Raw genomic sequence first — 13,130 nt, forward strand, 5'->3', positions numbered from 1 at the left:
GGGGAAGAGCTGATTTTTCCACTTTAAACTGATTTCTATTTGATCCTGATTTCTATTGTGGAGATAACCCCTAGAGGGCAGTGCAGTGCCGGAGTTTCACTTGTGTAATACCGTTCGTACTATTAATTAAGTTGATTAAAAACATTGGAGACATTTTACAGCATTTTGACCACATTACCCTTTTCCCTCTGTGTCTGTATTTCTAATTTCCATGATAAATACAACGCTTCCTATACATTAATTTCCCCCCCAAATGTATATCAGTAAATAGAGTTGTTGTATTTTTTATTGTTAAATATATTTTAACAATTATAATAGTCAAATTTTCCAGATGGCATTCAAAACTTGAGGGCCGCAAGAGGACAACTCATTGAGCTTTACTGTTTTTATTTACCTCTGTTTGCAGAGGTGTCGCAGAAGTGATCAAAACAAATATACATTAATATAACAAATATTATATAAAACTAACATTTAACATCTCATTCACCATCACCACATTATTAACTATAATCAACTAAATCAAATGCCTTGACATTCAATTATAAATGTTGAAAGCACACCTTTCAAGCTCAAATAATTGTTCAACACAAATCATGCAAATCTTAGCATCAATTCCATCAAATAAGCTGAAACACAATAATTACATTTTACAACTTCAAAGTTGATATTTTACATCAACATCATTTAAATAGTTAATGTTCACACCAGTTGCGTCTTCAAGCTTGAATTTGATCTGAATGTGTGAAAGTCTTTGTTAGTCAATGATGAGATCTTCTCCAAACTCTTCTTCTTCTGTTGATATTTGCGGCAGACTAGACACGACAATGGCGTATTGCTGCCCTCCTCAGTTCATTTGAAGTATTACAGTTTTTCTCACTTGTTTACACACAAATACTGGTACTTGAGACACGATGAACACAACATGTAGCTCATGCTCATGCACATTTTTCAGTGTTCAACTGGTTCTTATAATTGTCTATTCATATGATGGTTTGTGTGCGCCATTTGAAAACAAAATACCATTTTGAGAAGAAATAACATTGTTTTGAATGTAAAGTTTCCTTTTGCATGAGAATTGAGGGGTTTTGCTCATTGTGTGTGTGTGTGTGTGTGTGTGTGTGTGTGTGTGTGTGTGTGTGTGTGTGTGTGTGTGTGTGTGTGTGTGTGTGTGTGTGTGTGTGTTGAAAAGTAGAACGCTAGCTAGGTAATGCTTGTCAGTACCATATACAGTACTCGATAGGTCCTCAAGATGGCGGCAGTCAACTGGAAAAAGAGCGGATGACGTAAGAGGTCACGTGACTGATATTCATGTATAGGCAACGTCAGCACATTGAAATTAGCAAGCCTCATTTGTTGAATGTGAAATGTGTCAAGAAGCTCAGGGCAAGTAATGAACTGGTGTTTGAGTTGATAAAGGAGTCTGGATCTGATATATTCTCAGGGCTGGAGAGAGTAAAGCAGAACGCTATAATCCATGTGTAGAAACTCTTCCAGAAGACATTGTCATTGTCATGGATGGTGGAGAACGTTTCAGTAGTAAACCAATTTTATTACTAATAATTTAATGATTTTATTTCTAGAATTGAACTGCATGCAGGAAACTCTAAAATGAGGAAGTGAAACTAACAGAAATGCAAAAGTAGAGCCTGTTCATTGAGTTCAGTCTGAAGCGTTGAGCGTAAGTGTGTTTGAGCCAGTGTGTGTCACATTATGTGCTGTTTAGAGTTGTTTTCATGGACTTTCAGGTTCTTGTCATTTGTCACATGTCTTTGTTCAGATTCCCCCACTCATCTATCTCTGTTTCCAGTTATGTGTGTTTCTTTTTTTCTGTTTCATTCAACCAATACCTGATTTGATTGGTCACTTCCAGTTTTAAATGATTGTTGTCCAACTATTTTAGCTTCAATAAAAAACATTATTTTGAACGGGAACTCACGCCTCTTGCCCTCTCTAAGTGGAACTTACTCGTGTGTCTTTATTTAGTTAAAGATAGTGTTTCCTCGTTATTTCGAGCTGGTGTAGTCGCTAAGAATCGAGCCACTTGCTGCATGAGCAATAATGAAAAATACATTTGCACTGAAATCCACTCAGCAACACTTCTCAGAGTTTCATCTCAGGCTGTCAGATGAGAGGAAGTTAATAACCACAGGAGGAGCTGATGATGTTTAAAGGAGGAGCTGTAACTATATATAATGAAGAGGAAGACTGACAGAAACAGGAAATGGCTGATAAGTGTGATCTGTGTCTGCTGGGACTGATCATTCTCTCTTCACTTCTCACAGGTAAAGAAATCTGTATTTTCTCTAAAGACATTTAGTGGAATTAGTCTGGAAAGAGTTCATTTGAACATGCTCAGTTTATTCTTGCACACATTCACGTTGTGATCTCAGAGTTGTGTATTGATACACACAGATCATACTGTATTATTCCTGATACTGGACATAGTGTCACTCAAACATCTGATGATGAAGAATTATCTTCATATTAAGAGTGTGTCAGTGATTTGAACAGCTCTCTGATAAAGACTAATAGTTTATTCTGGAGAGTGTGTTGTTTGCTTTAAGTCAGGAAAAATACTATGATTTAAAACTTCTGCTTTTTATGCTGGTGTGTTTTATGTTTCATTTATTAATATATATCATAATGATCACTGAGATATACTGTGTTTCAGGAACCAGTGGAGTGGATGTGTTCATCAGTTCTGGTGAAAATGTCTCTCTGTCCTGTAATAAAGCTCTTTCTGACTGCAAATCAACTACATGGACCAACAAGAACATATTCAGTGATTCAGCAGCTGAACTGATTACTGGAGGGATAAAGAATAAAGACTCAGAGAGACATGAGAGACTGAGTCTGGAGTCTGACTGCTCTCTGAACATCAAGAACGTCACAGTAGAAGATTATGGATTATACATCTGCAGACAATATGTGAATGGCAGAGTACAAGGACTTGATGTTGCTGTTTATTTGCATGTTCTTCATGGTAAGTTTATGATTATGTGGTCAATTTAAAAAGGGCAGATTCTCCCTTTAAACTCAGATGATGATTGAAGAGTCTGTGATTTGTGTCTTGTGTTCAGTTTCAGTGTCTCCATCTTCATCATCATCTTCATCTTCATCATCATCATCTTCATCCTCACAGACTGAGATCAGTCCAGGCCGCTCTGTGACTCTCTCCTGTCAGTTGTATACTGTATTCTCCTGTAATTATTGGGTCCGTTCTGAGGGAGTTGAGCTGTTGTGGGTGAATCAGGCTGGTGTTGATCTGAAGACAGACTCCAGATATCAGATATTATCATCATCAGATCAAGATCACTGTATCCTCACTCTGACTACAACACTCCTGAATGAAGATGACAACAGAGAGTGGAGATGTCAGCTTACTCGCAGAAATCAACTCGAGACCTCAGTCAGATACACTGTCAAGTATTCAGGTGAGAAATGAATGAGTCTCATGAATCAGTGTTAAAAGTCATCCTGTGTTTTAACTAGTTCAAATATAATGAAGCTCTTGTACAGTATGAATCATCTGAACAAACATTCGTCCTTTACAGCTCCAGCTGATTCAACGACAGCAGTGAGTCCTTCTACACGAGGTACATGATGATGATGATGATGATGATGATGATGATGATGCTTTAAGCCGTTGATGATGTTATTCACAGCTTCGTCTAACATAATTCTATAGAAAATATGAATGTTACCATATAGATATTTTACCTCACTGAAATATGTAAGAGTTGATTGAAATCACATTCTGGTCGTCATCTGTGCCGATGGCTTTTGTCTTTGTCTATAATTGTCCCCAATCATCCTTTTCAGCTCAAGCTAATACAACAAGACCAGACACAGACTCTTATCATTCAAACACAAACACAAAAGGTCACAAAACTCATAATTAGTCATTCTCCTCCTGACAGCTTGAGAGTGAAGTAAGAAGATAATAGATGACAGACTCGTGCACATATTCATCATTTCTGTGATGTGAAGCTCCAGTATTATGTGATGATGATGTTGTGTATATGTGGCATTATGTGTTGAACTGAACTAACAGACGTGATCCACAGATCCAGCTGATCCAGCATCAGAAACTGAAGTCAGTGTGACTGCTCTATCATTATACAGAGGTACGACACGTTCATTTATACTGACAGCTTTATAACATTAAACTATCAGTCAGTCTGTAAATGCTTCATCAATAACTGTTGATAGTTGAATACCCTTGACTTCAGTCATGTACAGTTTCTCTTCTTCCTCTCATGTTTCCTGCAGTGATTGTGATTATTGTTGAGATGGCAGTGTTTGCTGCTCCTACTGTGATTCTTCTTCAGATCATCTGTGCAAGAAGAGCTGGTGAGTTTTGAGCCGCACACAATCTGATGATTCACACTCATCTGATCTGGAACAATCTGCAATCATGATAAAAACACATACGAGAGGTCAGTCAATGCTTTTATTTTGCAGGGAGGAAGGACTCGAAGCACCCAGAGGAAATAGAGATGCCGACAATATTAGAATAAAATACTGATGAGTTTAGAGCCAATCTGCAGCAATATTTACAATAGCAGAAACTTACAGAGGATTGTTCATTGTTTTATTTTCTTCTTCTCAGAAAACAGAGAAAAAACTCTTGAGCACTTATAGTGATATAATCAAGTTTAGATTAAAATGTGTTTTTATATATAAAAAGCCAGATTTATTTTCATTTATATGGATGTTATGGATATATTTACAGTGTTGAAAGTCATTCTCTTGCGCTTCATATGTAAACTGCTTTAAATATAATATTAATACAGTAATGGACAGACTCAGACTGTATAATCTCTCTCTGTTCTGTGTGATGGAGCTGATTTGAGGATTCTTGGATCTTGTCTGTTCATTCCTGTTTTTAGCATATTTTTCATTTTGAATGATTGCTATAATTTTCTTAATAAACCTCTGCAGTTGTGTTTAATAAGTCTCCTTTCCTGAGATGTTTGTTAGGAATATGTTAATTCCCCTTCATGAGCTGGTAATGTATCTGTAAGTCCACTGAAGCGAGTTGTAGTTGAGAAGCCGCTTCAATAACCGAGAGCTAGATATTGGGTCTTAAACACCTCACGACACCCTGAAGGAGCCACTGAGAGGTCAGACTTGAAGCACTGTTCCTGAGATGCTCTTCTTGGTGGTTAACTGTAAGCAGCAGACAGATCCAGCAAGAGGAGAACTGAGGATTCGGAGGCTCCTCTTGCCAGTCTCAGAGCTTCAATAACCGAGAGCAGGGCCGTCTCAGTTTAGTGGCGCTTCTGAAGCCAGACTGGTTGTTGTCCAGGAGGATGTTCTGTGTGAGAAATGTAGATAGTTGGTGGAAAACGACTCGTTCAAGTGTTTTAGCAAAGTGGTCCAGAAGTTCAGGGAGGCGGAAGTTAAATCAGTGGTGCTTGAGAAATACATCCCAGATCTTCCAGAGCATTTGTAGTGTTGATAAAGGAGTCTGGATCTGATATATTTCTCAAGGCTGGAGAGTTTAAAGCAGAACGTTATAATCCATGTGTAGAAACTGTGTTCAGAGCAGATGTGTGCTGAGATAGTGCGGTTAACAGTATACACACGTCTCAGACGTCTCACACATGTAAAGCAACACTTCACTGTGGGACAGTTTCACCAACAGCAACTCTAGCAGAATTTAAACACTGAGTTGGTCAGAACAGAGGAAGTTAATAACCACAGGAGGAGCTGATGATGTTTAAGTCTTTACTAATGCTCACATAATATAAGCATTTTAGAGCTTATAATATGAATAATGCTGAACGTTAAGTATGAAGTAAATGAATGATGATCATAAACAACCGCTAACAAATCTGGATAAACAGAATCACACAAGAATTAGACAAAATACAAATCTAGAAATAAAAGAGCAATGAACTAGACTCTTACCTGTCATCCCTATTTATGAGCAAACACTGGAAGATTACATAAGCTTGAATGATTGCAGCTCATGAATGCTTTAGACTACAGTCCTAGCCATGGTTTCTTCTAAAAGACACTTAGGAGGTTTTGGTCAAGTAAAAGCAAGTAGCAATATAACTGAAAAAAAATAAGTTTACATTTATTTTAAGCACCTTACCTGCAGTTTAAACAAGCAAAACGGCCCACAGTTTTAGTGTTTGCAGTAAAGAGCTATATTAGAATAATAATCACGTCATTAAAAAAGTGTTTAAATTAGTCCAACATAACATTTTGCAGACTATTTCATTTTCCGTTGATGTCACCTTTGTCCTCATAAACATACTGTAACCTAAAGTAAGCTAAAAGGATGTTAATTGTCTTAAACATGAGCAAAGTGCGCTCCATTTATAATCACTAAAAAGCTGTCACTCATCTCAGACTCACTGCAATGCGATCTCACAGAGTTCTGTTATAATCAATGAAGCTGTCTACACTGCATAATTTAATTGCATGATTGCATAACTTAAACGCCTCTGATTGGCCATCGCGTTCAGGAGATCATCAGACATGTCTGTGATTGGCTTCAGAGCTCAACGCTGCAAAAACACACTAAGGTAAATAGAAACCTTTGATTGCAGCAAACTCCACGTTCTTGAATTGACATCCACAGTCAGATCCAATGCTGTGAGGATTTCAGGGTCTGCTGAAAACTGATGTCAGGAAGTTTATCACATTTGTACTTCTGACTGAAGAAGTCAATGCTACTTCTGGCCACTTACTGTGAGAGTCAATCCATGTCATGATGTAACGACATTCCCAGGTTAGGGACTCTTGGTGTTTTATTTAAGGGGCTACCGGAGGACTTTTGAGATCTATAGTCAAAATAGACTTGATCCTCCCTTCGCCAGCAATAAACTTTTCTATGACCCTCCAAAATGATTGTGAAAAAAGGCATGACCCTCCCCGATAATGTATTGATTACTTCTGTACTGGTTTGCGCTTGGCAAAGATGTTCAGATAGCCATTGTTTTTTTACAACCATGACAAACGACTTACGCCCGTTTCACACATACTCCGTTTGCAGTGCGCATGCGGTGCGTATTTTTTCCCAATGCGTTCCAGGAGCGGTGCGTATACAGCAGTATGGAAAGCCAAGAGGGCCAAAAACACGTGAATTAAATAAGCGCCGAATGCGCGTGACAAATCAGCGCGTTAAATATGTGTATTCAACACGTAAATACACGTGAAATACGCGCTAAAAATCAGTTTGAACGTGTCAGTGTCATTGGCTGCTGAAGACTTGGGTCTAACCATTTCTGTGAGCTTAGGGGGGTGTACCATTCATAGACTAGGCTACCACCATTGAACATGTTATAGATCAGCTTATTCAGCCTGTTTATTTTGTCGTTTTTTTGTATAACCTATAGAAAAAATATATTTAAATTGCAGTTTTATGAAAATTTAGACTCCACTCATGCCTTTTTGTAAATAAACACATTAGTGGACATTCTAGCTTTAACATCAAAGCATTAGCATTTGTGTGGGGAAATCAGTTCCAGTGGAGATAAGCAATCAATGCAGGTTTAAGATACAGACAGCATGTGGACATTCTTGCAGGACCTGTTGGTAGTCCGGCTATTGATGCACTTCAAACTGTAATTAATATTCTGCAACAGTAATATTCTATTGTCTCTACATAAATTCTATAAATCTCTGGCTGGGCCCTTGGTCAAGCAGTTGTGTTACAAAATGCAACACGTCACGTGTCAAGCGCGAGAATGTGCCTCCTCCACTCGCACATCACACCAGGGCCAGATAATAGACTTTCAAAATATTTATTTTGTTTAAAAAATATTCTATATTCTAAAACCTTGTTGAATTATATTAAGGTAGTAGGCCTTGCATTGATCAAGAACCACATGGTCCGTGGTCAAAATGAACACAGATTGACATGAAAATATAATAATCTCAACATAAATGCATTTAATAAAATAAAATGTAGTAATCTCACCATAAATGTATTTAATTTAATACTTCTATTTTTCACAGTCATCTTATTACTTTAAGACCGGGGTAAAGCAAGGAAAACTACAATTTACCTCAACAAGGCGACATTATGAACAACACTCGTCTCATTCGTGGAGGTGGAAAAACAAGTTCTTTGTGACATGCAAAGATCTATTGTAGCCTATTAAATGGTATTAAAATTTAAATGCAAAAGAAAAGGCATGAGAGTCGGCTGTTTTTGTCAATTTTAAGTTTTAATTTAAAATGTTTGCAATTTTAATATAAGTACATGGTTAAATATTTGACCACTTGCTTGAGCAACTTAATATAAATCTATGTAGAAGTAATGCATTGCATAATACGTTGTTTAAATTGTGTTTAAACATGAATACGTCTATTAAAGAGTGTATATGTGTACGAAGAGAATCGCAATGCTGACTAAACTTTTTTTTACTAAAAGTTGCTGATAACTGGATTTGAAATAAAAATAGTGAGTAAGTGTTTGTGGTCCAGCCGCGGATCAGTTGCACACTGCAAACGCAGCATATGTGAAAGCACTATAGCGTGCTGCTCCTGCACCGCACACACACTGCACACGGAGGATGTGTGAAACGAGCGTTAACCTCTGCTTTCTCAGCTTACACATCACACTCCACTGTTATGGTGGCCATTTCAGTAGATTTACTCACTAACATTGTTGTGGAAACACAATAAGAATGGACAGGGAGGGAGATCATTTTCACATTTAGCTCCAAAACTCTGGAATAGTCTTCCTGATACTGTTCGTTGCTCAGACTCTCCCAGTTTCTCAGACTCTCTGAGAAACTGTTCGTTTCTCAGACTCTCCCAGTTTAAAACTAAATTAAAGACGCATCTCTTCAGCCAGGCATTCATATAATATTTTTAATCTTACAGTTAAATCCGGTCTCTAGTTCATAAACGCCAGAGGAGAACTGGCCCCCGACTGAGCCTGGGTTCTCCCAAGGTTTTTTTTTCTCCATTAGGTCACCTGATGGAGTTTTTCAGTTCCTTGCCACTGTTGCCTTTGGCTTGCTCAGTTGGGGATACTTAATTTAATTAATCAATCAACAATACTATTGATCAGCATTACCAAACGTGGACGTTTTACACTAGAAACAAACACTGATGTACTATTTTATTTAATACTGTGAAGCTGCTTTGATACAATCTGTATTGTGAAAAGTGCTATATAAATAAAGTTGACTTGACTTGACTTGACTTGACAGGGGTGCCGCCAGGAATTTTGGGCCCCATGACAAAAAAATCAAATCGGGCCCCCTCTGCGCAGCTGTTGTCACCACATCTCTAGGGCCTAACTGTCCCATCAAAAGCTTTACATAACTCTAATCAAAGGCTTGCAACTGTCTTGCTTCTTGTAGTTCAATACTAGTACTAGCACAATATTTACTGCTGGTGATTAGTAAATGCAGTATGCAGTTCACTATTTGATGCAAGATTAAAAGCCACTATAAAAATGTCCTTAAGGCAATCCTTTACATTCTCAATGTATTTTTATTCTAGAATTAATGACAGATTTAAAAAAAAGAAAACGAAAAAACCTAAATATATATTAACTTTTTAATTAAAATAAATTAACATCATCATCTCAAAACAATGAAAACAGCAGATTTTTTAACTTAACTGCAAATATATGCCAACAACAAAATAAAGTTGACGTGTAAAACGGAATTTCCACATCAGGGTTATTATAGTGCTACAAAACAGATCAAGTGATCACTAAATCAATAGGTTTTGAGGTCTGGAATGATGGGACTATTAAAGTCTGTATCTATAGATGTCATTTAACGGCCAAAATTCAGTCTAAATGAACGCATCAAACTGGATTATTTTAATATTGTCTGTAACTTACATGCAGGTTGAGGTAAGCTACTCATTGTTTCTAACTGCATCCAGTACAGACAGGTTGTGTTTGAGTTCTGTCAGTAATAAATATTTCATTTTCTGTTTTTGTTATGGGAAAAAGAGCAAGAGAGACAGGGAACCCCACACAGACTCCCTGTAATGATGTTAAGTCATTAACACAGTGTTTCTCAACTTCTTCACTAGGACAGGGAGGGGTAGTTATGGGGAGACTGGGGTGCTGCTACTCATCTGTTGTTTTAGTCTGCTAAAAGGGGCAGGGACAATGATTTAATATGAATATCTTGCTAAACATTTCCCTGCACTGATTAAATGTTGATGAAATGTAGGCTAACACTAGCCTGCAGCTAGCTAGCTTATTTCACTATGGACAACAGGTTAATACCACTCACAGACTAAAGGCTACCCACCTTTCTTGGGGGAAAACTGGGTTACAGACTGACACCCTTTCTTTTGTCTTTCCTCTCTCTCTTTTCTCTCTTTCCTCTCTTTCCTTTTTTGAAAACCATATTTTCTTTTACTATGCAACATTGTGGTCTCTGTGTGTTTCTGGCGCATCGACTGACTGTCTGCAACTAAATACGTCACTGATGAGTGCGCTAAGGCAGGACCAAACCATTTCATGCAGATACAGGGGGGTGGTCGGTCAATATGGATGTTTACTTTTTGGTCAATGGGGATATTTAACTTAAATTGCCAAAATAAGTAAAATCAAAGACATCATTCATTTTATTATTATTTGAAATATACTCAATGATGATGGTTTATATAGTGTATAATATAATAATAAAAAAACTTAGTTTTTACCCATTTGTTGGGGCCCGTCAGTCAGTTGGAATTGTCCTAACTTTTCCCCCCTATACGGCGCCCATGGCTTCCTCTGCCAAACTACACTAGTTTTAGCAATAGTTCTGTGATTATACAACATGCTTGTTGTATCAGATTTAGCTGCCGCTAGGGGTGTAAGCTTCCCCCAATAGATCCCATACAATTGTTAAATTGGCTACAGCAACACGCTTGTTGCAGTGTGTCCTTGCTTGCTCCAGCTTGGGGTGATGCTTCCCCCATAAGATTGGATCTACAGTGCTCAACATATGACGCTAACATCAGGATGTAACCATTTTTCAGCATCAGTCGTGGAGGGGGAGTGTGTAAAAAATAAATATTTTTCTTGGTTTCTACAGATGTAAACTACAACCAACTATAACAAGGATATGACGTCATTGACAGGTGACAGTGTACGCAGTGCACGTCAACAAATAACTTGTCTAGTGATTGGAATTGATTCAAATCTACATATTTGTGACTAAATATATCCAAGCATCAGCATCACGCTTGTTACATTAAACCATCCAGCTGTATTAATGACATGAGTTACTAATTCTGTGTGAACCGGAAGTTTCCACCAGGATTACTTCAGGATTGTGTACTTCAGTACTTATTTCCAATGAAAAAGATAATTGAAAAGAAAATCTCCATCTCTCATCTCTAGCTCACAGGCGTCACTCAAAGAAACTGGAACTGGACTGCAGATATACAACAAGCAAGCAGCTGATTCATTTTGATATCTCAATTTTCACTTAATTTCAGGTGGTATGTCATTCATTGCAATATGCATGTTTACTGCTAAGCATTTTGGGTATTGACAACATGTTTGTTGGGTTTGGGGGGATATTGGCATATGGTTTTGTTTTGGGGGGTTATTTCTGCTCTCCCTGCTCTAATCTATGCTAGGCTGCATGGATGCGCAGGGAGTTCTCGCCCAGAACGGAACCATACCGCCAATCCAAACTGTATGCTAATTGTCAATCATATTTGACGGAACTGATCCTGACAGAACATCTATTTTCTCAAGCAGCTAATTACCTGTCAGCTTGCAGTAATTATGAGACTGCAATCAGTTTTACAGAAAAGAAAGCGTAAGCTTAAGTTCTACCAAAAAAGACTGCCCCATCATTAATTTATAATCCATCCATCCATCCATCCATCTTCTTCCACTTATCCGGGGCCGGGTCGCGGGGCAGCACTCTAAGCAGGGATGCCCAGACTTCCCTCTCCCTAGACACTTCCTCCAGTTCTTCCAGTGGGACACCGAGGCATTCCCAAACCAGCCGGGAGACATAGTCCCTCCAGCGTGTTCTAGGTCTTCCCCGGGGTCTCCTCCCAGTGGGACGCGCCCGGAACACCTTCCCAGGAAGGCGTCCAGGAGGCATCCGGAAAAGATGCCCGAGCCACCTCAGCTGACCCCTCTCGATGTGGAGGAGCAGCGGCTCTACTCTGAGCTCCTCACGAGTGACCAAGCTCCTCACCCTATCTCTAAGGGATCGCCCAGCCACCCTGCGGAGAAAGCTCATTTCGTCCGCCTGTATCCGGGATCTTGTCCTTTCGGTCATGAACCAAAGCTCATGACCATAGGTGAGAGTAGGAACGTAGATTGACCGGTAAATCGAGCACGACAGACCGGTACATTGACCGCATTAGTGCAGAAGCTGCACCGATCCGTCTGTCAATCTCCCGTTCCATCCTTCCCTCACTCGTGAACAAGACCCCAAGATACTTGAACTCCTCCACTTGAGGCAGGAACTCTCCACCAACCTGAAGTGGGCAAACCACCCATTTCTAACTGAGAACCATGGCCTCAGATTTGGAGGCGCTGATTCTCATCCCAGATGCTTCACACTCGGCTGCAAACCGCCCCAGCGCATGCTGAAGGTCCTGGTCTGATGGGGCCAGCATGATAACATCATCCGCAAAGAGCAGAGATGAAATCGTGTGGTCCCCAAACCTGACATCCTCCAGCCCCAGGCTGCACCTAGAAATTCTGTCCAAAAAAATTATGAACAGAACCGGCCACTTTCCATTTATAATCTTGCTCAGCCAATCACAGGTTGACATCAAATATAAAAAGACCAATCTTTTTTGCTGTCTAGTGAAGTTCCCCTCCATCCTCCCCACCACCACCAGGATGGCTCCCGTCCACTCGTCCGGGGGTAGGCTCCGCCCCTGCCTCTATTATCAGGCAGGACCTACCAGTTAACTTCAAGACCTGGACGAGGGGACGGGGCCTACGCCAAAGAACTTTGAGACAGGGCTTGTCGAGGGTTTATTTATTTTGTCTGTAAATCATTTAACCCCCTGGGTTTCGCCGGCAATACCAGCTCGCTTTTCTTTTTTTATCAGTTCAAAAGAGTTGACTTTGATATTACAAACAAGTTTCATACATCAATCGATTCTGTTAGGTGTGTATTATTTTTGTGTATACTCACAATAAAAACAAAGTGTTGTGCTTTTTG

General features: G+C 39.2%; 1 protein-coding gene across 2 annotated transcripts in view; it reads left to right on the plus strand.

The window, feature by feature from the left end:
* Positions 1 to 1,067: 1,067 nt before the first annotated feature.
* Positions 1,068 to 13,130, plus strand: part of LOC311302206 (uncharacterized protein) — a 34,903-nt gene continuing 22,840 nt past the window's right edge. Inside the window, exons 1-7 of one of the 2 annotated variants that reach the window (XM_084427898.1) lie at positions 1,068 to 2,282; positions 2,672 to 2,983; positions 3,081 to 3,434; positions 3,555 to 3,596; positions 4,068 to 4,127; positions 4,273 to 4,353; positions 4,465 to 4,952. In XM_084427898.1, coding sequence (XP_084284024.1) covers positions 2,222 to 2,282; positions 2,672 to 2,983; positions 3,081 to 3,434; positions 3,555 to 3,596; positions 4,068 to 4,127; positions 4,273 to 4,353; positions 4,465 to 4,520 — 966 coding nt within the window. In that variant the 5' untranslated portion in view covers positions 1,068 to 2,221 and the 3' untranslated portion in view covers positions 4,521 to 4,952. Of the gene's footprint in view, positions 2,984 to 3,080; positions 3,435 to 3,554; positions 3,597 to 4,067; positions 4,128 to 4,272; positions 4,354 to 4,464; positions 4,953 to 13,130 lie in introns of those variants that run through there. The other variant, XM_084427897.1, reaches the window with a different exon arrangement.

The sequence above is a fragment of the Rutilus rutilus genome (assembly GCF_951802725.1).
Source record: "Rutilus rutilus genome assembly, chromosome: 1".
In the NCBI taxonomy this organism is placed as follows: Eukaryota; Metazoa; Chordata; class Actinopteri; order Cypriniformes; family Leuciscidae; genus Rutilus; species Rutilus rutilus.